The following is a 26056-nucleotide window of genomic DNA, read 5'->3' as shown; positions in this document are numbered from 1 at the left end:
TGCTGTAAGCTGGGCTCTGATAATTGCCTTCTGTAATTGGAGCAAATTTATAATTATGCTAATTCATTCTTAGCTACCCAGTATATGGAATCCGAGCTAATCCATATCTGTCCTGCATTTCCTTTGTAGATCATTACATGACTAGCCTTTTACTTTGGCTGATGGAAACATTTTTTGTTCTTAGTCGATTTGATTTCTCAAATGGCGTGTGTATGTGTAAGTTATATGTGTTTGTGTGTCGTTTATCTAATTGTATGTAATTTGGATAATGGCTTTTAAAACCAGTTTGTGGAAGAAAATTTAGAATTAGAATCTCCAGTGCTTTAATTTTTAGTAAGATGGCTATATTCTAAGCGCTTGAGCATATATCACATAATGACAAGGAACAGAAGAATGGAACTATTAATTAATAACCCCCCACCAACAGCTTAAAACTTTGTTTAAATACTTAGATTATGGAGGGGGAAATGTCCAGAAAAACAGTTTTGAGTCTCTCTGAAAGCCAACTCTCTGTAATCTTGTTAAGAGGGGTCTCCCCACCCTAAAATAATTTTTTAAGATGAAACAGCAGCCATCACACTCTGTTTTAGGGCACTTAGGTGTTTCTTCATCAGAGATTCGAAAGCAGATTTTGTTTTCCTCTTGCAGATGGGAATGAGCAAAGGCATAATCAGCAAAGATCGAGATGTGTTAACACTTTCAGAAACACAGCTAGAAAGCAAATGGCAGCATGCAACCCTCCCTTACAAATCATCTTCTGATGGTGCAGCTCGCCCCATTCTTACATTTCATCTGTTTGAAGTTCTCTTCTCCTCTGGTCATCATTCTTGTAAACTCTTTACATTAAACATGTTTCATTCTTCACTCGTGACAATGTTACAGTTTCAGTAACCAGTGGATGAGATTGTTTACTTTCCCAGAGACCATTTACCTGTCAAAATGAATTTAAAAAAAAAAATAGCATGAGGCTGCACCTAACTGTCATAACTGAAACCAGGAAGTTAAAGGACAACACTGACAAGAAACACACAACGTCAGGACATGAAGTTCCATAATCGGAATTCAGGCTCCTACAGAGGTACTCGCACAAGTACCTCTCATCTCTGAGGCACGAGAAGTACCTGGTGTCTGTCATTTCATTCGGCATCCGTGAGTGTGATTCTGCCTGTCATCAGGTTTTTGTCATTCGCTTGGTTTTCCTGAGGTGGCTTCACAATTAAGCTGAATTTCTGCTCCCTTTTGTGATGCACAGTCAGATAAGTGGAGCTACGCTGAAGAAACTGCCATGTAGGTGGCTTCACAATCAATCTATATAGTCTGGAGAGAAAAGCAGGACAAAAGGGGAAACGCGATATTGCTGTTATAAATAACTTGAAAGAAATATTATCAAGGAGAGAGGAGAGGGCAGGCGCCACCTAATCTGAAAGTGGCAAAAAACATGTAACAGCCCAAGTGACATCCACATGTTCTCTGTTGTCACTCTGCACCAGGGTTAAGTCCCAGTGAAGACTTATTCGACAGTGCCGGGGCAAATTAGGGAAAATGTTAAGGAGCCGCACTTCATGTGGTCAGTAAGAGGCCTAAGAAAATGGCCAACGCCTTGTGGTAGAAAAATTACTTGAAGGCTACTAATTCTAGTTTTACTGTTTCCCAAGCATGGAGCCTTAGCCAAATCATGTCATCTAAAACGAGGATTAGATTTTATTTGCCTACCTTGGGGTAGTCATGAGGGTCAAATAAGATAATATATGAGACAGCAATGTGTTCACGTGCAGAGTGTAAAAGCAACGGCCAATATTTCTGTGGTTTCCTTTGCCTTTTCCTCATGGCCACAAAATGGCTGCCATATCTTCAGGATCACTCTCATGTCCAATACAGGCAAAAAAAAAACACCCAGAAATGCCAAGAAGTTAGGCTGTGTCTCCGCAGTAAGAGTTCATGGACCACTTGTTCCATTCATTTCTGCTCATTGCCAAGAAGCAAAATAAAACTCCAGATAGTTTTGAGAGGGCTAGCATAACTCGTCATAGTCTGTACATGGACAGATACTAAATGTGAGTCATTTTTGGATGTCAAAACAATTCAGCACACATTCTGAACATCCTGAGGTATTAGTATAGTCTAACCAGAAGATATGCATGTAATCGAGAGCTGTCCTTTGAATCTGGGACCGGGACACAGAGCTGCCCCCACGCCCAGTCCGTGGAATGATTGTCCTCATGAAAGTTGGGGGTGAGGGGGGCCACACACAGCAGGAGGTGAGCGGGGAGCGAAGCTTCATCTGTATTTACAGCCGTTCCCCATTGCTCGTATCATGGCCTGAGCCCCCCAACCCAAACCCCCACCACCACCACCACCTGTGGAAAAATCATCTTCCATGAAACCCATCCCTGATGCCAGAAAGCCTAGGCACCACTGCTTTAAATCATCCCCCGGGAGACGATATGCTTATTCTAACAGTGCTGCCAGTGCCAAGAACATTTTTTTTCAATTCTTCCTTTGGAAGGATCATAAAGGCCCAAAGTATGGTGTTTTTTTTTTTTTTTTCTTTCTTTTATGCTTTCCTCCTCTTTGTTTATTTTTATTTTAGCGTATTATGGGGGTACAAGTGTTAAGGTTACTTATATTGCCCGTGCCCCCCTCCCCCCTCGAGTAAGAGCTTCGAGCGTGTCCATCCCCCAAACGTTGCACCTCTTACTCGTTGTGGTTGTATATACCCATCTCCTCCACCCCCCTCCCATCCCACCCCCCACACCCGATAAATGTTACTCCTCTATGCCCACTTAGGTGTTGATCCATTAATACCAATTTGCTGGTGAGTACATGTGGTGCTTGTTTTTCCATTCTTGAGATACTGCACTTAGTAGAATGGGTTCCAGCTGTATCCAGGAATATACAGGAGGTGCTATATCGCCATTGTTTCTTAAAGCTGAGTAGTACTCCATGGTATACATATACCACATTTTATTAATCCAAAGTATGGCTTTAAAATTATCTTTAATAATGACAAACCCCTGTATTTCAGTGTAATTTTGCAAAGAGCCCGTGGCCGGTCCACCCGAATCTGGCCGGCAATGGGATGAGTGAGTCTGCCTACTGGTTACAAGTGAGACTTAAACTCAGACTTGGAATCGAATTCTGGCTCCACCATTACCTCTCTCTTTGTGGTTTGGGGCCAGGTACTTAACATCTGTCTCTTTGTCTGTAAAATGGAAGTGATAAAAGTGGCATCTACTCCATGGAGGTGAATTAAGGATTACATTAAATAACACATGAGTAGTGCTTAAAAGAGTATTTGGCACATATAGTCAGTGCTAAAGAAATGCTAGATGCCATTGTTATTAGGCTAGGAAATAATCAGTTTGATCAAAACTCACAAGGGTGCTCAAAGTGAATGAGAAATTTTAGTGTTGTGGGGACACTAAAGCTTCCTTTCCAGAAGCTTCCTTGTGGTTCTCATGGAGGAATCTCATCTCCATGTCCGTCTGGTCCACCCTGTATCCTTTGCCATCTCTGTTTAGTTGCCCACCAGCTGGAATGGGGACCTCATCCTTGTCTCTGTTCTCCCACAGAAATCCAACCTGTCTTGTTTTCTTGTAAGACGGTAAAGTACAAAAGGTTATGTACGCAGTGATCTCACTTGACCTGCATGGCCTTCCCGAATTTCTCTTGCTCTGCTCCTCACACACCTAGCGTGGCCCTGTCTCTCTCCCCTGTCCCACCGGACAAGGTTGCCTTCCCCAGCCACTCTCGATCAATGGGTGAAAAAAACATTTATTACTCTTCTATGACTTAGGTACCTGGAGCGATTCCATGAAATTCAACATGAAACCACATGTAGCCATTACGAAATATCAGTGGCTCCCAGAATACATTTAAGGACAACTAGACCAGCACTGTTATCTTTCTAGATCATATCTGTGTTCAACTGGGCTCGGACATTTATTCCGTAGGTGGCATTAAAGCATCCTTAGACGTGAGATATATTTTAAAATAGTGTTCAATTTCTTAAGGAGCTTGCCAACAAGTAGGTCAGAAGGAAAACGATCACAAGCAATGAACAGATGAATCAAGAAGCTTCAGAAGTCACAAGGCTGAGATTGCATCTATAATATATAATATATATGCGCAACTCCATTTGATACTGAGTCTAGCAAATCCCAAGAGGTGGGACTGGGATTGAGGTATAGGAACACATGGTAGATGATATCAATGAAAGGTCCTCATTTGCACTTTCTATGGTATAGGAAGGAAGATTTCCAGGTTGATACTGTCTAGCATTCAGAGTTCAAGGGTCACACACAGACTATTTAAAATGGCTTTCCCCTCTTCTTGCTGGACTAGGTTTTGTTTTTGTTTTTCTTAATTTCCAAAATGTTTATAATGCCACTTGCCTTCTCATTCTCTTATGGAACATTAAGAATAAGAACAGGAGCATGAGAATTCTTACATACTAAAGAAACATTTAGGTGCAAGGTTTATGCATGTACACACATAGATGTCTTTGAGGGAAAGGTCAGAGAAAGTGAAATATCATGACTCATGCAGACATATTCACATGTAACCCCGGTCTCAGGTAAAACAATCTCGCACAAAGCATCAGTCCATTCCCCTTCCAAAGGAGACTGGCCCCTCATCCAAGTTCCTCATGCTGCCTATCGGTGAGAGAAATCTACAGGCTCATCAGTTGCATACCTTCTGTCCCCAGGTAACCAGAACGACTGATCAGGAACCTACCTGCTGTTTGGCTTGAAATCTAATTGTCTTTGATGTTCTGCTTTTCCAGATTTGTTGATAAACTGGAAAAATCTACAAATTGCAGACCATCTGTACATAACACTGTGCTAACGAACGTCAGCATCCTGCAAATCCATAAGCTCATTACCTCCCAGTAACTAGTTTCTTCACATGTTCCTAACTGGAATCATCCATTGGAACCACATAAGTACAAAGCAGATAAAGAATTGTTTCTCTGAGCGATCAATGGCTCCAAGCTCCTTCAGGAATGTAAAGCCTCCTGTCAATGAGGTGACCTGTTGGCATGAGGTCATTTGAGTCGGTGACACAAATGTCCGTTAGCCTCAGGGTGGTCAATGGATCGATCTCATAATGCTAACGTGAAAATTTGTATTGCTTTGGTTAAGAGCTTAATTAGGGATTCCCAGTGTTGGCAAGCGCTTGGTAAATAGTTGCTAAACTCAGCACACATGCCTACCCTTATAATAATTGCAGAGTAATGTATATAGGTTCGAAAGTTCTTGGCTTGCCAGTCATTTCCGTGAGAAGGCCGTGAGCCTGGGCAGTAACACGTGTGGGCAGTAACACTCTTGGAAGATGGGGGAAGCCGATTTCACGAAAAGGAATTAACTTTGGTGAAGGGCATTGTGTGTCTCTTCGTGATCAAATCGCTGGGAGGCAGAGAGCTGGGGTGTTGTCATTTTTTGTGGAGAAGAGGGGGCCCACTATATCTAGCTCATGTATATGTTTCCTTTGGCCCTCATATTTTGTAATTTCTGAGCCATCCTGTAAGAGTCAAAAAAAAATGTTACATTAAAATATATATCCCTGGCTTCCCCTGGGAAAAAAAAATAGAAGATTTGGCCACACAATGGGCCTGTGTTCTCTCATGGTAATAACAGTCCGACCCTGAGTAGTGGCTACCCATCTGTGGTCTGTGTTTTGCCACAATTATCACTTTCCTCTATAATTCCTGATGCCGAGGCTAAATACTTTATAAACTAAAGACCACTGTGACACATTAAAAGCAAAAAAGATTATTGGGCAAAAATGAGTTCCTTGTCATTTTTCATTGCACTATCATTTTTTTTTTTTTTAGATACCCTGGTGTCTATCTAAAATGAGATAACAAAAAAAAAGACAGAAAATGCCACAATTTTTAAGAAAAATGCACAAGAGCTCATTCCTTTGTGGAAATGTCTTTACATGCAAGCAGCACACATGGTGGGTGTCTCGCACCCAGCTCTGCTCCGCTGATTAATGTCCCCTCCCTGCCCCAGGAACATGTGACTTCGCAACTGCTGGTGCGGAGTTGTTTTTTTTTTTCCCCCTCTTATTTATTAAACTGTTCTACATCAGGAGCACTTAGCTCATCAAAAATGTTTTAAAGTTCCTCTAAGTGACAAAAGCATAAATCCAAACGCAATTTGTCACTTTTATAAGCCCAGAAAATACCAAACCAATTTCCTCATAAAGATCCTGCCATCCGTTAAATGGATAAACTATTATTATTAGGTTACGAATAAAAAAAAAAAGAAAAGAAAAAAAACCAGCTCCGCAGTTAAGAGTCTACTAATGTGCTGATTGTTGATGGACATAATTGGATCGATGGACCACAGTGAAGGGTCCATAAACATCCACATCCATCAAGTGTACCAGCATATGTGTGCGTGTATAGACACACACACGCGTGCACGCGCGCACACACACACACCTATAACACCTCACTTATCCTGTGTCAGTGTTTTTCCAGCTATGATCTGGGAGGCGCAGGAGCAGATCGTAGTGAATTTCCGCAGTCCCTGTGGGTGATTAGGGGTGGGTTGTAGAGCAGGGCCAGCTTGTACGGTAGCACAGATTGTGCGGTGAACATCTCTGCAGGGCAGCCCTGACGTAGGGCGGGTCATGAATACTCCCCTCTGGGTCTGTGCCAGTGGTGGCTTTGGGGGTGACCAAGCTGATGCAGCTTGGGGCCTTCACATCCACGGCTCAGAAACCCTCACTCCTGCCTCAGTCACAAAATCTGTCCCTGTCGATCCATTTTTCATCTCGGGCTCTCAGATAAGCTTTGAATTGAAGAAACATCCTATAGCCCAGTATACATTTGAAATTCTCTGTGCTACATGCTAAGTGAAAGAGATGTTTGAAGCTAAAGTGATTTTTTTTTTTTTTTAAGATTACTAAGGCTTTTTCTTGAATATGCCACGAATAACTACTGGGGAAAAAAAGAAGTTACCCCTAGTTAAAACCTCTGTAAATACTGCCTTCTCTTGCAATCTTTTTTTTTTTTCTTAAAGCGTATATATGTGATTTTTTTTTGTTTTGCAAATTTATGATACTAAACACATAATATTTTGACTCGTACATTAGCATTTTTGTGTGTTTTCACTAGTTGAAATCATAACTTTTAATGCTATATATAATAAGACTAAATCAATCGTTGGATCATGATTTATTGAAACTGAGCTCCATTATTTGGCATGTAGCTTTGGCATGCTTTTTCTTTATTTTTTTTTTCTACCAAAAATAATTTATTGTGGTTAAATCTACACTTGCATCCCTAATACTTTCTTTTGGGTATGTTCCTGGGATCATAATGACAAGGACAAATGGTATTATTGTCTTTAAATCTATCAGGTGGAGGTAAGTATTAGGAAAAAAAAATTAAAGCAGGGAGAGGGGAGAGGCTTGCTTTTTTTGTGTGTGTACATGAGGTCTCTCCCTGTTGTCCAGACTGGAGTACAGTGGTGTCATCACAGCTGAGTGCAACCTCCAAGTCCTGACCTCAAGCAATCCTCCAGCCTCAGCCTCCCAGGTAGCTGAGATTATAGATGCGCACTACAGTTTAGCTCCAGTTCACTGCTTTAGAAAGGGTAGTTAGGCAAGTCTTCTCTGAGAAGATAATATGCAACCTGAGACTTGAATGCAAAGTGGGATTGAGGGATGGGGCCGCCTGTGGGAAAGTTCTTTAGGGCAGAGGACTCGGCAGGTGTGCAAGCCCTGAGGTTAGGACTTGCTTTGAACTTTCTAGGGCAAGATGCAAGGAGGAGTCCATCCCAGCTGGAGCTGAATGCACTGGGGATCCCTTGGAGGAAGATGTGAGGTAGCCAACTGAAAGAGGGCTGGACCACAGACGGACTTTTATAGCCTAGGGAGGATTTGGGATTTTGTTCTAAGTAAGATTCAAGGCCATTGAAGGATTTCAAGCTAGAAAATGACGTGATCTTGATCTCTCTGTGGGGAGTTACCCAGTAGAGGCCAGAGTGGAAGCAGCAGAGGAACCAGTGAGTTAAGAGGCTAAAGCGAAAGTCCCTCCCACCCCCACCCCCACCCCCAGACAGGGGAAAAGGTAGAGCGATGTCTCAGCTAGTTTCCTGTTCTTGCAACAGAGTTCTTGAAACTGGGTAGTTTATAAAGAAAGGAACTTACTTCTTTACAGTTCTGGAGACTAAGTCCAACGTCCAGGGCCACATGTGGTGAGAGCCTTTTTGTTCATGGGGCCTCTGCAAAGTCCCTAGCTGGTGTAGGATGTCACACGTCGAGGGGGCCGAGTGTGCTAAAGTGCTCGCTCAGGGCTCCTCTTCCTCTTACAAAGCTGCCTGTTCCCCTCCCACGATAACCCATTAATCCATGGGGCTCTGTCCTCCTCATTGTTATTATTAACCACTTATCTGTCAGATGTATATCAAGCATTTTCTTAGTTCGTTGGCATTTTCTTATTTTGTTGGCATTTTCTTATTTTGTTGGCATTTTCTTAGTTTGTTGGCATTTTCTTAGTTTGCCCGGCCTAGTTCGTTCTGTGTATGGCTTGCTTTTCTGTACGTTTTCAACTTGAAACCAAACCTCTGCTCCATGATCGTGGCTTTAATTTCCTCGGGGCCGAGGTTCCCTCAGGAAAGCGTTCCCTAATTTCCAGGTGCTGGGACTCATTTTTAGGAGCACTTCCCACAGAGCACTCCGGCTGTCCTCTTGCTACTCGATTTACCAGCCAGGGCCAGGCTTCCCTGCTCCCTGACCCAGCTGTTTGGGGAGAAGTATGGAAGGAGAGGAAACCATGGGACAAAAGCTTGCTAGATGCTACGAATAGCAAGACTATAGAATTAACCAGAAAACAGGGGATTTACACCTGAATTTCTGGCCCAGGAGGACAAGGAGCAAAAGCTCTCAGACCTGCTAAAAGCAGACCAGTTCGTTCTTCCCAGTAACACAGGAGCGATAAATATCTAGTCCCATCGAGTTCTCCATTTAAGTGTTTCATCCCAGATGCTGGTGAAAGTGTTACTCGCAACTCTTAATTTTTGGTAAAAATATGGATTTTCTTGTTTATTTCTGTTTGACCCATGCAGAGGAGCCATCTCTGTTTTGTTCACCCAGCTCTTCATGCAACTTCTGAAATTCAGTAAATGTTTGAATAATTTTCAAATGAATAAAGGGAGGGCTCTGTGAAATATGCAATGTTTTTTTAAATGTTTTTCTTTTTAATTATTATGAGTACATAGTAGTTCTATAGATTATGTTTCCCCCAAAATAAGACCTACCCATAAAATAAGCCCTAGCAGGATTTCTAAGCATTTGTGCAATATAAGCCCTACCCCGAAAATAAGACCTAGTGACGGGCGTGGCTACGCAGTGCATCTGCACAACCCATGCATTTCGTGGTAGAGCGGTAAAGAAGACGAGCAGCCCTTCTCATCTGCCCCATGAGAGCTCTATTGCTTGACATGAGAGATTGGGGCCAATGGTTCTAAAGGAAATAGAGTTGCCAGACATTCAGGGTGGAATTCAGGGTTTGGAGAGTTATGATGTTCCAGAAGAAGACAACTTAACTATATTTGAGTGAGTACATGTAGATTGTTGTACCGTACTTAAAAAAAAAAAAAATAACACATCCCCTGAAAATAAGCCCTAAGGTGTCTTCTTGAGGAAAAAATAAATATAAGACCCTGTGTTATTTTCAGGAAAACACGGTATCTATAGGGTGCATGTGATGTTTTGATACAGGCATGCAATGTGCGTCACTCAAATCTTGGTAATTGGGGCATCCATCACCTCAGGCATTTGTTATTTCTTTGTGTTGGGAACATTCTAATTTTCTAATTCCAAAGTATACCCTACCTTACTGCTGACTATAGTCACTTTGTTAGGCTTTCAAATGTTATTCCTTCTGTCTGGCTGGCTATATTTTTGCACCCTTCACCTGTCCCCACTTGATCCCCGCTCCCTGCTACCCTTCCCAGCCTCTGGTAACCGTCAGTCCACCCTGTGTCTCCATGAGATCCGTTGTTTTTAATTTTAGCTCCCACATAGGAGCGAGAACACGCGAGGTTCCTCTTGCTGTGCTCGGCTTGAAATGTGCAGTGTTGGCGGTGCAGAGGACGTTGTGTCGCAGACTGACAGTCAGATGTGTTAGACATTCGGTGCCACTTTCCCGCTCTGTTAATCGGAGCCGTGCTCTTTTGCTCTGGGCGGTTATTAGCACCTGTGCTTTCAGGCTGTGACAGGCTCACGCTCTCAGGAGTCACAGGGCTTGGTCGTGAGATTGCATCTTCACTTCATGGTCCTCCCCCGAGGGGCCTACAGCTCCTCTTCCTGTTTTGCTGTAGTTCTTAGATCTCCCCTTTGGGCTGCTTGGATCATTTTCTGCTCTCAAGTTGACCACTTCTAGGGGTAAATTTTGGAGGCTGATGAATTTTGCTATTTAAGCTCTGGTTCATGGGGTGGTACTCAGGGTAAGTATTGAAGGATCATTATAGGTTTTCTTCTAATAAATAAATCCCATTTTATAGAGACCGACCAAGTCAACATTGAACCAAATTGTTATATAACAGACCATACTTTTTATTGGCGATGCATTAGAATTCTTTTAGATGTGAACACACAATGAAAACGGGGTGTCTTGTTTTAAAAACAGCTTTCAGGGAGCTCTACGAACGGTGGGCAGGGTGTGACGACACAGCCCCTGACGTGTGTGCTTCTATAGGGTGTCTCTGGTGTAGTCCCTGCCGTTGCTTTCTGTAATAAGTTTCAATTTTTAATGAGTCTGTTTAAATTACTGTGTTTCGCATATGCTACTCACTAGAGCTAAACGGTTATTGTCAATTCAGAGATGTGTCTGTCGCTGCCAGGGTGGCACTGGGGAGTGGAGATGCTGTTCAGATGCAGACGCCCAGGACAAATAGGGAAGGGACGCGGTCACAGCAGGGGGACTGTCGTGCTCGATGAAGCAGAGGAACTTAGGAGGTGTATCTCCACTTGGGGAAGGAGGGGAGGACACAGGAGGCAGGAGGCTTCCATCTGTGTCTTCCTTATGTGTTCGAGGAAAGGGAAGTTTGGACCCAAGGATAGGATTAGAGTGAGTGGATCTGGAAAGAGGGAAATAGGTTTCCCAGCAGCCAAGCTAGGAGAAAACAGATCAGAGATGGGGAAAGCCTGTTTCCAGAGGCTGGTAGGAGGTGTGGGGCCTTGCCAGCGGCCTAACCCAGAGCCTCAATGTCAGATGAACCACTGGAGGAAAACATAAATGAGCACCAAAGAAACTTACCGCCAGATCTAGAGAACACCGAGCTTTGAATTTAATGTACGTGCCTATGATCGCTCAAGTCTGTCTTGTTTTGGCCCTCACACATACTTACACCTTTATTGATACTTGTTTAAATGCAAACATATTGACTTAAAACCTCATGTAGTAATGTAATGTACTCTCAGCACAACAAAGTACAAGTTCTGCTGTGTATGTATGTGTTGATTCTCTGAGCTTCATGTTGGACCAGTCATTGAAATATCGCCGTCGTCACCATCACAGCCGTAATGAGATGACCTAATTGCAGTCACCCCTTTTCTCTCTTCCATTGCATTTTTAGAAAATAGGTCAAAGTGAGTAGGATATCTGTGCTCTTTTCCTGCTTCCAGTCTACTAACTTGAGTATCTGTTTCCTAAGTTAACGACATTTGCTAAAATAAAAGATACGGCATAGAGAAGCAAATCATTGCTGTCACTTTATATTTTAGGTAGGTACATCTCTCTCCCGCACTCCTGAACTGCTCACCTACCAATTCCAGAAAAGAGTTCTTGGGGTTTTTTTGTTTGTTTGTTTGTTTTAATGGCTTGTAAATATCCCTTTCTTCCTGTAGGTGGAATGGCTGAAAAATGAGGAGCCCATTGACTCCGACCAAGACGAGAACATTGACACTAGGGCTGACCACAACCTGATTATCAGGCAGGCGCGGCTCTCGGACTCGGGGAATTACACCTGCATGGCGGCCAACATAGTGGCCAAGAGGAGGAGCCTGTCCGCCACCGTGGTCGTCTACGGTAAGACCAGCCCAAAGGCCAGGAACCGATAGGGAGGGCAGAAAGCAGACAGGTAGAGGGATGTGCGCTTTATTAAAAATCCTCACCATTTGGAGTTGAGGCCACCTTGGGGGCCATCCTCTGCAGTGCTCTGTGCCGCCTCCCCCATTTGGTAGGCGAGAAAACAGCCCTGTTCCTATTAATGTGTTTGCTTTAATATTGCGAGATAGTGACATTTCAAATCTCTCTCTTAAAAATAATAAAAAGTTGTTTATTCTCTTCCTGTGTGCTTATATTTGAAAAGAATCGAGATGGGCAACTCCTTCTTCCCACCCCTTCCAAACCCCACACCCTCCCTGATCTGGCCCAGACCCGCTGCCGCGGGGGTAGTTTTTTCCTCTCCTGGTACGTAAAATCCACCCCAAAACAAACATGACTATTTGCTCAACGTCTCAGGCACCCTGTAAAAGAAGTTCCCAGCTATTTAAGTAAAGGCATTTCCTTCCACAATAGAAGAGCCCTGGGATTTATTTTTGAAGCGCTTAAAGTAGTAGACATTCAAATGCTGGTGTATTTTCTTCTTATACTGTGGATTTCCGAGTGCTTTAGCGATCTCTTGATGAGTCCATCCTGTTTTTCCTAATTTCCCTGCGAAGCAAATCCTCGGTGTCCCTCCTGTTTCACAGCACCTGGCACAGTGGCACATAGTAGGCAATCAGTAAAAACCTGTCTCCTTTTCTTCTCCCCTCCCCATTTTTGTCTCTCAGTGAATGGAGGCTGGTCTTCCTGGACAGAGTGGTCAGCCTGCAATGTTCGCTGTGGTAGAGGATGGCAGAAACGTTCCCGGACCTGCACCAACCCAGCTCCTCTCAATGGTGGGGCGTTTTGTGAGGGGATGTCAGTGCAGAAAATAACCTGCACTTCTCTCTGTCCTGGTGAGATATATGCAGATTCCCTTCCTCCTTCCGGCCCACCAACTCTATTAAGCTGGTGGGAAGCAATCCGCATCACCTCCTCTTCCAAAGCCACCCTCTCCCAGATTCTCAAGACTAGAGCCTTTATCCAAAGCGCTAGCTTAGAACTCATCGTAATGGCAAGAAGATGAATGAAATAGCTCTGCGCAGTGTTTCGGGGCATATATATATATATATATATATATATATATATTTTTTTTTTTTTCATAAGCAGATGACACCAAACACTCACCATCGATAAGCCAAATGCTATAAAGTATTGTCACATGATCTGTGTTTGGTCGGGCTAAGCCATCGCTTTCTCTCCTTGGGTTCTCCCATCTTGTGGCATGTACTTACATAGTAGTTATGAAGGATTGGGTGTGTTGCCTTCAAACACAAAAGAGCAGCTAACAAAAATCTGGCTCTCTGTCATGAGACACCAAACGACTAACCTTACGAGTTTTCGCCTTTTATTTATTGGCAAGATAATCAGCAGAGATTGTATGCTGTCCCGGCAGGTGGATATTTTACATTTAGTCTATACTTGCCTTCCTTTCTGAGTAGAGAGATACCTCGTTTAGCAAACGTGGCTTTTGTAAGTTCTTTCGTTCCTCTCTTCCTGGCCGTGACCCAGTTTATCCGACGAGAAATAGGTGAGATGGAAGATGACTTCCTTTATGGAAAGCGTATCCTCCCACTGAGAAATAGATCCTGGGTCTCACATGTACTGCAGAACACCAATTCCAAGGACTCTGGACTAGAGCCTCATGTCTTTAAATTTTCAGATTTAATTCCATTTAAAGTGAAGGTGAGGGGGTCTCCCCAGCACCATATTCTCGGAATTTCATTTTGAACTCATATTCAATAAAACATTTATTGAGTGCTTACTATGTGCCAGGTACTGTACAGGGGACTTTTATACGCATAATGTCATTTCATTCTATGTTGTGAGTTTTATTACCTTCTGTTGACAGACATATGGGGAAGTGAGGCTGAGTGACCTGCCCAGGGTTGCTCACAGCCCATAAGTTGACAGACCCAAGACAAAGACTCAGACGTTTCGCTTCAAGTTCAGTATTTTCTGTGTTACCCTACTCTTGACTAATTGCTTTGGATTAAAAACTTCACTGTCTTAAATAACCCACATAAGCATGGCAGAACTATTCCTAGGAGGTTATGGGGCAATTGCCTCAAACATCTGCCATGATCTCTAGGGTTGCCTTTTAGTGGAATTAAATTCAGTTTGCTCATGTCTACATACAGCAATAATCCATGACCCAAGAAATTCTATTTATGTAAGTCCCTGGTGCCTTGGGGTTTGACTGACCTGTTTTAGTTTAATGCTATCAATATATTTGGGTTTAACTTTTTACTGTTTAGGGGTTTTTAGGGCTTAAAGGTAGTTCATTCTACCCTCTGTTCTAAACTGTCAACCCACAAGGAAATGGGTGAGTTAGTTACTGCATGTGGTTTCAACGTCCATCTAAGATGCACTTGGGCATGAAAGACAGGGAAAGAACGGGATTAAGGACATTATTAGCCAACCCAAAGGTACCGGCAATTCAAGTGCTTGCATCCATTCGGTAATTGGTCTCATCCTGAAATAGCAAGAGGATGATAGCGCTGCTTCTGTTAGCCTATCTCTTTAGGAAGGAAACCAATGGAGAGAAGATAAACTGATATTTTGCTTTTGTCACGGTGGTCATGTCTCTAAACTCCAGCTCTAAGAACAACAGCAGTCCGGGGGGGGGGGGGGTGAGTCTCCCGACAGCTGCTCCATTCGGCTCTAACGGTGCTTTCCTCTGTTTCCCTTTGCAGTGGACGGGAGCTGGGAAGTGTGGAGCGAATGGTCAGTCTGCAGCCCCGAGTGTGAGCACCTGCGGGTCCGGGAGTGCACAGCGCCGCCCCCCAGAAACGGGGGCAGATTCTGCGAAGGTCTGAGCCAGGAATCCGAAAACTGCACAGATGGCCTCTGCATCCTAGGTAAGGCCTCCCGTTTAACCTTCTTCCCTGCTTGTCCGCGATGCCCACAGCTTCACGCGTCTCCAGAAAGAACGCCCCAGCCGTTAATGCGGTTAAATAAGTTAGCAGGAAAGATTGGCAAGAGCAAAAAATTGAAAATAGGAACAAAGTGTAGAAAAGGAGACAAATAACGTGTTTCATAGAGATGGTGTACATTTTAAATAGTCTGTCACCGTGTTTTATAAATGTGTATACTTCCCAATCCAGCATTTTAATGTTTTAAAAATAAATAATCGAAGGAGATACTTTAGACTTTCCTTTTAGGAGCTACTAGTTTTAGGTTTGGCGAAATTCTGATGCTAGTCGCTGTGTGCTTAACGTCTCTCCCAAGAAATTCTGCAGCATGATTAGGCACTTAGTTAAATCTTTGGGGGCCCTAGTTCTGGGTCAAGGAACCTGTGTTGTGACTGTCACCTTACAAACGGTGAGGAGAGGAAGGGTGATGGCCTGTGGGTGGCTTGTATCACATCGGTCTGGCAAAGTAGGATAGAGAGTATTCATTTCAAAACTCCCATGTCCTTGCTTTGCTTCTGAGATTAGGCTATTATCATCTCCAAGTGACTGTCCGCCTGGGTTAGAAGGTACGGGAGGACCAAATGGAGTCAGAGAGAGACAGGTTATAATTTGGTGCCGTCCCTTGTTTGCATTGTGACTCTCGGACAAGTCGCTTAACCTCTTAACTTCTCTGACTATAGGTACCAAATGCGGTACCCACTGTAGGTTATTGTCAAGACTCTTGGACAAGTCACTTAACCTCTTAACTTCTCTGACTATAGGTACCAGATGCGATACCCACTGTAGGTTATTGTCAAGGCTGAACGATAAAGAACAGACTTGAATGGTTCATGGCACAAAATAGGTGCTCAGTAAGGACCAGTTCCTTTTCCACTCACCCACTCACATGAGCTAAGGCGTATTGATTTTGCTGCGGTCTTTAAAAAAACATGAAACCGAAAATAGACGTATTCTTTAGAACTAGGTTGCCTTCTTGGAAAATTCCTGGGGAAATATCCAGCAAAAAAAATACCATAGCTCAATAGCGTGTGATGTATTCAGGGGTATGTGTCCCTTTTTATTTGGGAAGATGACAGTATGGAGGAAATATCTAAGTTGGGTGTATTCTTCCGCGTCGCAAATGACTGGGTACCCTTGAAGGGCGAGCACAGCTAGCTGTCGTGTTTTCAAACTAAATCTCTGTGGTTAATACATTGGTTAAAATGGTTAATTGATTGAAAAGAGTACTTACTAATAGCCCACAGTGTCTTTATCTGCTAGTACACGTGCTGAGTTACGCTGCATGTGTCAGACACAGTGCCAGGGGCTGTGCTGGCAGACAACATAGCCACCCTTGTGAACTTGACTCTGCTCTCCAGCAAACACAGACCAACCATTTGCCTTCTTCAAAACGCCTTCCCTTCCCCCTTCCTAAACATAAGGAAACCAGACACAAACTCAATAGCAAGACATTTAAGAAAATGTGTTCCTGACCATCTTTCAGTGCCACCGGATTTATCTGCAACATACCTTTGAGATGCCACTATTTTTTTTTTTTTGCACGTTTTTGACATGGTACACAAACAGAATACTCACGAAACTACTCGTCTCTGACTAAAACCACACACGGCCAGTGTCCATAAAAGGGTTCATTCAGTAAACCCATGAATTGCTTACAGCAGCTGCACGGATCATGAAAGAATTTGAATTTCCCAAGTACCCATGTATCTGTGATGGTTAATTTTACGTGTCAACTTGGCTGAGCATGGGGTACCTAGATTTTTAAATTAATACAGTTTTTTTTTTTTAATTCAGACCATATTTTTAAATTAAAACAGTTGGGATTGTGAATGCCATATGTCTTCTAAAGAACCATGATGATATAACCGCTGGATTACTGGTTGAATTTTAGATCATCATGGTAATATCCTTCATTGCCAACCACAGGTTGGACTTGGATTTGCGGAAAATCTATGGCTATCAGGTATCAATCTGAATTGGCAAAGACTTAGTATAAGAGTTACTGATTGAAGACAGACAATGGTTGTTAGCTCTTAATGTAGGAAATAATTATTATCAAATATGTGCATATTATTTATTTGCACTTACATTATCTAGCTGTTTATCAGTCGAGTAAAAGTTCTCTTTAGGGCTGGAAGAATTTATCAGCATGGAGCATGTAGTGGCAAGCCTGGCTCCCAAGTATAAAATCTGAGCTACTGTATTAATTGGGATTCTCCAGAGAAACAGAAGCAGTAGAGAATGCACAAACATAGAGAAAGAGTGCAATGGGGAGATTCTTGGAGATGTTTATTGTAAAAATTGGCTCATGGGATTATGAAGCCTGACAAGTCCAAAATCTACAGAGCCAATGTCCCAGTTCAGGTCCACAGGATGGCAGGCTGCTGAAGAACCAGGAAGACTTTATGGCCCACTTTGAAGGCTGTTAGGAAGGAAAATTCTTAGTTATTCAGGCAGGTCAGCCTTTTGTTTTATTTAGGCCTTCAACTGATTGAATGAGGCTCACCCACATGTTGGCTAGATCAGCTTTATTCAGTCTGCCAATTCTTTTTTTTTTTTTTTTTTTTTTTTTGAGATAAGGTCTTGCTCTGTGTCGTGGGCTAGAGTGCAGTGGCATCATCATAGCTCACAGCAACCTCAAACTCCTGGGCTCCAGCAATCCTTCTGCCTCAGCCTCCTGAGTAGCTGGGACTACAGGTGCCCACCACCATGCCTGGCTAATTTTCCTTTTTTTTTTTTTTTTAGTAGACAAAGGGTCTTGCTTTTGTTCAGGCTGGTCTTGAACTCCTGGCCTCAAGCAATCCTCCCACATCGGCTTCCCAAAGTGCTAGGATTACAGGCGTGAGCCACACCCAGTCTAGCCTACGAATCTAAATATTAATCTTATCCAAAAACACCCTCACAGAAATACCTAGGATAATGTGTGACCAAATATCTGGTCACCCATGGGCCAGTCAAGTTGACACACAAAATTAACCATCACAGAAGTGTATGTACTTGTGAAATTCAGAAAGCTCAGTTCTTTCTGTTTGTATTTTCCTATACTGGAAATAAAATAGCTAGAAAGATAGTGAGGCCTGGAATGTGTTCAACATAGGAGATAAGATCTCTGTTAAATCCCTCCATGAGTTGAAAATGCTATGGGAGCCTTTTCTTTCTATTCAAGCTATTCATTTCTTTCCTTTTCCACTTCCTTGTTTTGGCTTTCATAGTATGCATATTAGTATATCTATCAAATGTGATAGAAAACCTTTGATAGCTACAGTGACTAAGCTGTTTGAGGCAAAAAGGGTCTATGAAGTCTATGAAATCTCAGCAGTGATTGGGATATATTTGCAGGTCAGTGGGAAAGGGGTGTGTTTGTAAGAGCCAACGCCAGGATGCATTCTGTCTTTAGCACAGAGAGTGGCTACCACTGTCAACAAAAATGAATAACATTTTACTATCTCTGCAGGAAGCAATGAACAGCAGTCCAGTTAAACAATGCCAGCGTCACTCTGTGCTTCTCACTGGTACTCTGTCGGAGTGCTCTTGGTGCAAATAGCTGTGCTCTCAGGATAGAGATCCAGTGAAGGCTGTCTTTGACTAAAATTGCATTTGGCAACAGCTTTATGGAGCAGTAGCTTTGTTGAAGGATTTAGGTCATGTTACAATTGGGGAATTTGCTTCATCCTAATTTTTTTTTTCCTTTATGCCAAACATGACCCTAAAGCAATTCCTCAATTCCCACCTTCCCCTAGAGGTTTAGCGATGACATTGCGTGGCTCTTGGATGACCTACAGTTCTTTGATTTTATTAGCCTTCAACAAAGCATCTGGATTTTCTTTGTTGTCCCTGAGGGTTGCATTTCTCCCAAAGATGGAGCTGCCAGCCCTGAATGATCACTTTAATATTTGGGTGTGATTGCTGCTTGGTCAGTTGTGACTGGAGCAGAGAACCTTAGTGTTGTGCTATCACAGATGGCCACACCTAAGTGCTCTCAACAAGAAAATAAATGTCTCGAGACCGGTGAGAGTGAGATTAGGCAATTTTTGCCTATAGCAGGGAGTCCAAGGGTCCAAATTGCAAGCAGAAACCAAACATCCAGTGTCTTTATACTAGAGCATTGCTTTTCCAGAGGAAAAAAAGGTAGTTATTTGGCATGACTGTTAAGAAGTAAGAACTGTGGATCTATGTTTTCTGGACTTGAACACTAGGATCAGGTAGTTCTCTGATGATTGTTTTTTCTACTTGCTTCTATGCTGTAAGAATCATAGCCCTCAATGACCTGCATGTTTGGCAGGGTGTTTAGTTTGATCCTAAGGAATAAGGAGCCAGCTCCCTCTCTTGACTCCAGCAGACGTAACACTAAGGGCATTGGCTTGAGGAGATTAAATGGATCTGCTTCAGAGGGGATTAGTGCCTACCTGTGTGGTGAGAATGAAGCCAGAGAAATGCCACAGGGGCCTGCAAGAAGAAATCTTCAAGGCTGAGGCACCCGGATAGCTAATCTGTTTCTCTTGTCACAGTCTAACACAGGTCAGTTCAACATTGACTGTTCAAAACCTGAAATATCAGTTAAATGATGGTTTGTTTTCATGTCTGGTGGGTCCGTTGATGAGAAAAGTTTGAATTACCAGTTTGGAAACCGCATCAAGGATAAAGACATCTGCACAATAGCAAGATCAAATAAACACCCCCAAGCTACATCTAATAATCCAACCACATTGTCTGTTGAATGATCTACTTAAATGACCTAGAGGAAGCACCTGAAAAGGTGAACCTGCAATCACAGGGAAGCAATGGTTGCTTTGCTAAGCATTTTCTCTGGGACGATTCTCTCAGCCCTGTGGTTATCCATTACAGTAATTACTTGGGCCCCTTCCCTGCCTTTCCTAGGGTGCTGAATAAGAGAAATCTCATCCTGGAGGTAGCTCAGTGCATCTAAAACACCTCTTTTGCTTTCTTGATAGTGGCTTTATGGAATACCTATTTTGCATATAAGATTATAACAGATGGATGTCCTTTTACCAAAACGGAACCTGTCAATTCCTTTCTTTGGGCAAAGAGTCAGGGATCATACTTGACTCATTCTTAAGCTTTGCGTTGGATAAGTTCATATTGCAGAACCAGATGCAGTGCACAATTACTTAATTGCGGCATAAACTCTCCATAGCCAAGAAATGAAAATGGCATCGGCAAGGTGACATACTAGCACAATGCTCTCGCATGCTGTCACGAAGCATCCTTACTGCTTGGTGATTCTACCAAGTGGTTTCGATGTATAGTACATAGTAGACGCCGCTTTTTATACAAAGATTTTTTCCTAGGAAGGCCCAGTAGCTGCCTTTCTGCATGACGGACAATTGATTAATTCAGAGCAGCCTTCGTGTACACAACACAGCAAATGCGGATATGATATCGCAGACCCACAGGAGTAATAAGAATGTAGATTTGGGCACATATGGTGTCATTAGCAGCTTAGCAGCAATCTCTCCCCTATGCCCCAGTAAGCACTTTGCCATTATGGAACCCAATAAGACGACCAGCGAGTAACAAGCTTTAGCGAGACAGACTGGAGTGGCTCAAGACTAAAGTGTCCATCGTGCTTAATTAAAAAAGAAAATAAAGGAGAAGAAGGCTCAATATTCATGGATCTTAGTGAAGGCATTTTTTTTTTAATTCTACAAAGCTAAAACTGTCATTTTTGGTTCTCATAGTAAGACGGCTTGCACTCGAGCACCATATCTCGAGTGGAATTGACTGCAGAAAGCAGCAAGAATAAACCGCATGCAACAAATCACCATAACATTTTTCCCTTTGTTAGATGTTGTTAGACGTCCACTGTAGACGTCTTTATTTTTATGCCTTGCTAATAAATAGGTAAAGACATCTGATTGTGTTTTGAAAATAATCTTCCTTATAATTGGGGATTGGTCTTGATCCATGGGTCCATGATTGAAAACGTATTTCATAAACTATTAAAAAAACCTTTAGTCCTTCCTATTAACCAGCTCTGAAACACTTAGTATGTCTTTTGTGACCCTGGAAATTTCCCTTTCATTGCCAGCTTCTCTTTTATTTGCTTAGGGACCTGTGCCATATGCACACAGTCATGGCAGAGCCACCGAGTTAGGGATTGCTTTCCCAGCTAACAGAAATCGAGGCAGTCATTCCACGTGTGTCTCTCTCCCTCTCCTTATATCCACTTTTCTCCTGTTCCTATCCACTTTCCCCCCCACAACAAGTTTCAATATGCACTTTTCTGCACTGCTTACGTTCTTTTGGTGAAATTAGACAGGAAGTGCGTGCTGCACTCTAAAAAATTAATCTCTGGGAGGTTGTTTATCTCAGGCATATCTTGTTAACTTGGTTCACTTTATGAGAGGAATGGAAATAAAACACCAACCCTGTGAGTAGGAAGGGCTCTGAAACTAAATTTGAGCAGCTGGAGGGCAGGATGCACGTACTTCCAGATCACATTACTTAGGAAAAAAGACAAAAACAAAGCAAAGTGAAACATATAAAAATCCAGGAAAACTCAACCAACAAAAGGAACAGGTCCTTGTGTCAAATGTAAATGGGAGCCAGAAACCCATTAGAAAACTTAAAAACCTTCCTTAAGGATGTCAAATTTTAGTCATAGAACTGGATGGCGGGTGAGAATGCAAATCTATTTCAAAAAAAGGTTTTTATAGATGGCATCCCAAGAGCGCCAGGCAGGGCAGAGCCTCGGAAGGCACACAGAGGCTGAGCTTCTGTGAGGCTGGACCGGGGTGGGCCTGGGTGGGTTTGGCATCCAGGGCAGAGGCTGAATGGCCTTCACAGGTCTCTGTGATGCTGGGTCGGAACCCGCCATTCTGTGTTTTGAAGTATTAGAAATGGACGTGAACCTAGAAGTGGAAGAAATGAGTGGACTGAGCCTACTGGGCTTGGATCTTCATCCCAGAGATAAAGGACAGGTTGAAGAATCGTGGCTCTGTAGTCAGAGTGTGTGAGTCTGAATTGTAATTGCAAGACTATGAGCAGGAACACCTTGAACAGGGTTCCTAATTTCTCTAAGCCCAAAGTGATTCATCTATAAAGTTATAATGTGTCTACTATAAAGGGTTCTCTTTGAGAAGATGAGCTAATCCATGTAAAGCATTTAGTATCCGTTGTAAGCACACCATGTATACAAATAGTAATATATAATAACTAGTAATAGTAGTATAATGACTATAGTATGTATGTCTTCTAGTAAGGGAATTCTTGTGACAGGAAATATATGTTTTCCATGTTCTGCAAAAGTAGCAACTATGTGACACTTTAGATATTTTGTTAAAACATTTCCTAATATATTTGGTTAATATAGTGGTATGTTTGTTTCATTTTTGCTTTTGCTTTTTTGTTGTTGTTGTTGTTGTTTTTTTTTTTTTTTTTTTTTTTGAGACAGGGTCTTGCTCTGTTGTCCAAGCTGGAGTGCAGTAGTTCAGTTATACCTTACTATAGCCTCAAACCCCTGGGCTCCAGCAATCCTCCTGCCTTGGCCTCCTGAGTAGCTGGTACTATAGGCATGCACACCACCATGCTTGGCTAACTTTTTATTTTTATTTCTGTAGACATAAGGGCCTCATTTTGTTGCCTAAGCTGGCTTCAAACTGGCTTCAAACAATTCTCCCCCTCTGAAAGTGCTGGGATTACAGGCATGAGCCACCACACCCAACCAATATGGAATCTCATTAAAAACATTATGGGCCGGGCGCGGTGGCTCACGCCTGTAATCCTAGCTCTTGGGAGGCCGAGGGGGGCGGATTGCTCAAGGTCAGGAGTTCAAAACCAGCCTGAGCAAGAGCGAGACCCCGTCTCTACTATAAATAGAAAGAAATTAATTGGCCAACTGATATATATATAAAAAAATTAGCCGGGCATGGTGGCGCATGCCTGTAGTCCCAGCTACCCGGGAGGCTGAGGCAGAAGGATCACTCGAGCCCAGGAGTTTGAGGTTGCTGTGAGCTAGGCTGACACCACGGCACTCACTCTAGCCTGGGCAACAAAGCGAGACTCTGTCTCAAAAAAAAAAAAAAAAAAACATTATGGTTTTTTAATGTACCTATTATGAGAGTCTACAAAAGACATAAATTACAGTCTTTATATAAACTAATTCTAAGCAGTATTCTGAGAAATACCGTCAGTTGCAGGAAAGGAGTTTAGGAGAACCCCAACAGTCCATGAGAATTCTTATACTTCCTGTCTGACAAAAATTTCAATATTCTTCCCTAGTACTTGGAATAAGTAGCTGAACCAACTGCTGTCCATTTTCCCACCTTCCTGTGCCCAGCTGGGGAGGATTTGGCCCCAAGAAGGGGACAGACCAGGTGACCTGTAAGGTCCAAACCAAGACCAAACCAGGGTCTAAAATTTTATAATTCCATCCAGTAGTTAAAAATAACTCCAGCAAAAGTCTCGGGAGAGAGAAGCAGGAGTTTCAGAGGGACTGGGTGATACGCAAGGGAAAAAATCACGCTGAGAACAGGCTGTACAGGCTTCCCTCGTTGAGAGAAGTGCATGTGTTCCAACAACCTGGGCGGAAAATAATTTTTATAAAGCAAATCCTAATCTGTCAACACAAATCCAAAAATCCTCTCTCATGAGAAGGGAAGAAACAAAACCCAACAGCATTCACACTCCCAGACTGTGTGTGTCCTGCAGGTCCCGGGACTCCCTTTCTTTTGCTAACCTTTTGGAACAGTGAGGTGCTGCATGCTTGATACTTCTAGAACTTTCTCCAGATTCCCAGATCCCAAAAATGGCACACTTGCTGTATTTTTTTTTTCAATATATTTTTTTAATGGTTAATAGATATGGCTCTTAGTAATTACTGATAGCCAAAATGGTCGGGAAGATTTCAAAATTTAGGATTTCTGTCATCTAAAGCAAACTCTCCCAGTTTCATTTGTTCTGTGAATCACGAATTTTGCATTTTCAGTGTAATCAATCAGGATTCCACAGTACAACACCCCGGGTAAGAAATATTAGTCTGGACTAGAGAGAGATTTAATGTCTGAGATCATAGAGTGGTTGGGCTATAAAAGAAGTGGCAAGAACCCAATCAGGGTAGTGATTTAAAACTGAGTCATCTTACTCTTGTAAAAAAAAAAAAAGAAAAAAAAATCTGTGGCCTCTGGGGTGTGCTGAACAAAGCAAATGAATAGAGATAAAGGGAAACCTCTTTGTTTTGATTCTACCTTTTCTCTTTAAATTACAAATTAAATACATGTCTCTTCAAGATCATTGCGAAGTGATGCATAAAGTGAAGATGATAGTAACATCATCAGTAGACACTGTCATTAACTCCATTAACCCCAGCCTGCCCCTCTCTCCAGAGTGTCAGTATGATGATGATAAGAAAAGACATGGCCTTGCTTCCAAATGTGTTTGGTACAGGATACTGTCAGTGTTCGGTGGAATGGAAAATACCCATGATCACCTAGAAAGATACCATGGGGTGGTAAAAAGCACTCTCCAACTAGGAGTGAGGAGACTTAGGTCCCACTTCAGATGTTTCATTAACATGTGACCTTGGGCAAATCTCATACTCTTGTGCCTTGTGTCCGTATCTCATAAAATAAGGACGTTTAGCAAAGTTTCATCACAGCTTAAAAATTTGAAACCATTATAATTTATTGTCTTCAATGTGTCTTACATATATGTATATACACACACACATATTAATATATAGACACATACATGATATGATATGAAAATAATACTACTGACATTTCAGTGCTTTCAGATTATGTGTTTTTTAACCAGTTTTTTGGGGGGGAAAAAAGCTTATTTTAATTCAATCACACTTAAAATTAACCATTTGAGTGATTGGGGCAACTTTCAGATATGGAACAAATTGCCCTCTCCTAACAGAAGAAGTCGCTGGCCTCATCTAGTGACAGATTTATCCAATCCAGCCTCTTTGGCGTTTAGCCACAATGTCCTAGGAATGCATGTGGAACCCTGGAGATTTGTGGAACTTGACATTTTAATGCTTGTGATTGAAATTCCAAACACGGTACAAGGCTTAGCAGCAGTGATTCCTTCGACAGATTTTTATTGAGTACGAACCATATTCTATTTCCTGTTCTAGGGACTGGGAATAGGTGAGCAAGACAGGCGTAGACCTTGAGTAGTTTGGTCTGTCATGGTATGTGAATGGTGTGGCGAGCAAGTAGTCATCCTAGCAGACACCCTCCCAGATCTCACCCCCACCATCCACCCTTTGCCCAGACTTCCGTATGACCCAGCAGCTAAAGGGCCAATCCTTGACACAGAAGGACACTGCTGTGACTCTTGTGTCAAGACTGGGACTCACAGGATAGAATTTCTTTCTTCCAATTTCACTGAGATGTAATAGAGAGTTAAAAGAAGTTGTATATGCTTAAGTTACCCAGCTTGATGATTTGATGTATGTACACAGGTGAAATATTCACCACAACCAAGCTAATTAGCCAATCCATCATCTCATATAGCACCTGTTTTTTGGTTTTTTTTTTTTTTTTGAGTGTATGTATGGTAAGAACACTTAAGATCTGCCTTCTTAGCAAACTTCAAGTGTGCAATACAATATTGTTCACTGCAGCCACGTTGTTGCTCATTAGATCTTCAGAATTTCTTTATCCAACATAATTAACCTCTAGACCAACATCTCCTCTTACCCCAGTCCCAGCCTCAGCCTCTGGTAATCACCATTCCGCTCTCTGTTTCTATGAATTCAACATTTTTAGATTCCACTTAAGAGTGAGACCAGGCGGTATTTGTCTTCCTGCCTCTGGCGTGCTTTACTTAGCATAATGTCCTCCAGGTTCATACAAGTTGTCACAAATAGCAAGATTTCCTTCTCTTTCAAGGCCAAATAGTATCTCATTGTGTACGTACACTACATTTTCTTTACTCATTTTTCCATCAACAGGCCATTTCCATATCTTTGCTATTGTGGATAATGCTGAATTGAATTCGAGAGTGAAACATCTCTTTGGTATACTGATTTCCTTTTGATAAGATGTGTGAAAATAATTTTTAA

General features: G+C 42.4%; 1 protein-coding gene across 4 annotated transcripts in view; it reads left to right on the top strand.

Annotated features, from left to right (window-relative positions):
* UNC5D (unc-5 netrin receptor D) overlaps positions 1-26056 on the top strand; it is a 536775-nt gene that overhangs the window by 408016 nt on the left and 102703 nt on the right. For 2 of the 4 annotated variants that reach the window (XM_075997363.1, XM_012762925.3), the window contains exons 5-7: positions 11869-12049; positions 12796-12963; positions 14803-14967. In XM_075997363.1, the coding sequence (XP_075853478.1) occupies positions 11869-12049; positions 12796-12963; positions 14803-14967 (514 nt within the window). The remainder of the gene's footprint in view (positions 1-11868; positions 12050-12795; positions 12964-14802; positions 14968-26056) is intronic. The other 2 variants (XM_075997365.1, XM_075997364.1) reach the window with 1 other exon arrangement.

The sequence above is a fragment of the Microcebus murinus genome, chromosome 24 (genome assembly GCF_040939455.1).
Source record: "Microcebus murinus isolate Inina chromosome 24, M.murinus_Inina_mat1.0, whole genome shotgun sequence".
Taxonomy (NCBI): Eukaryota; Metazoa; Chordata; class Mammalia; order Primates; family Cheirogaleidae; genus Microcebus; species Microcebus murinus.
The sequence above is the reverse complement of the archived record's forward strand: the minus strand, read 5'-3'. Positions and strand labels throughout refer to the sequence as shown.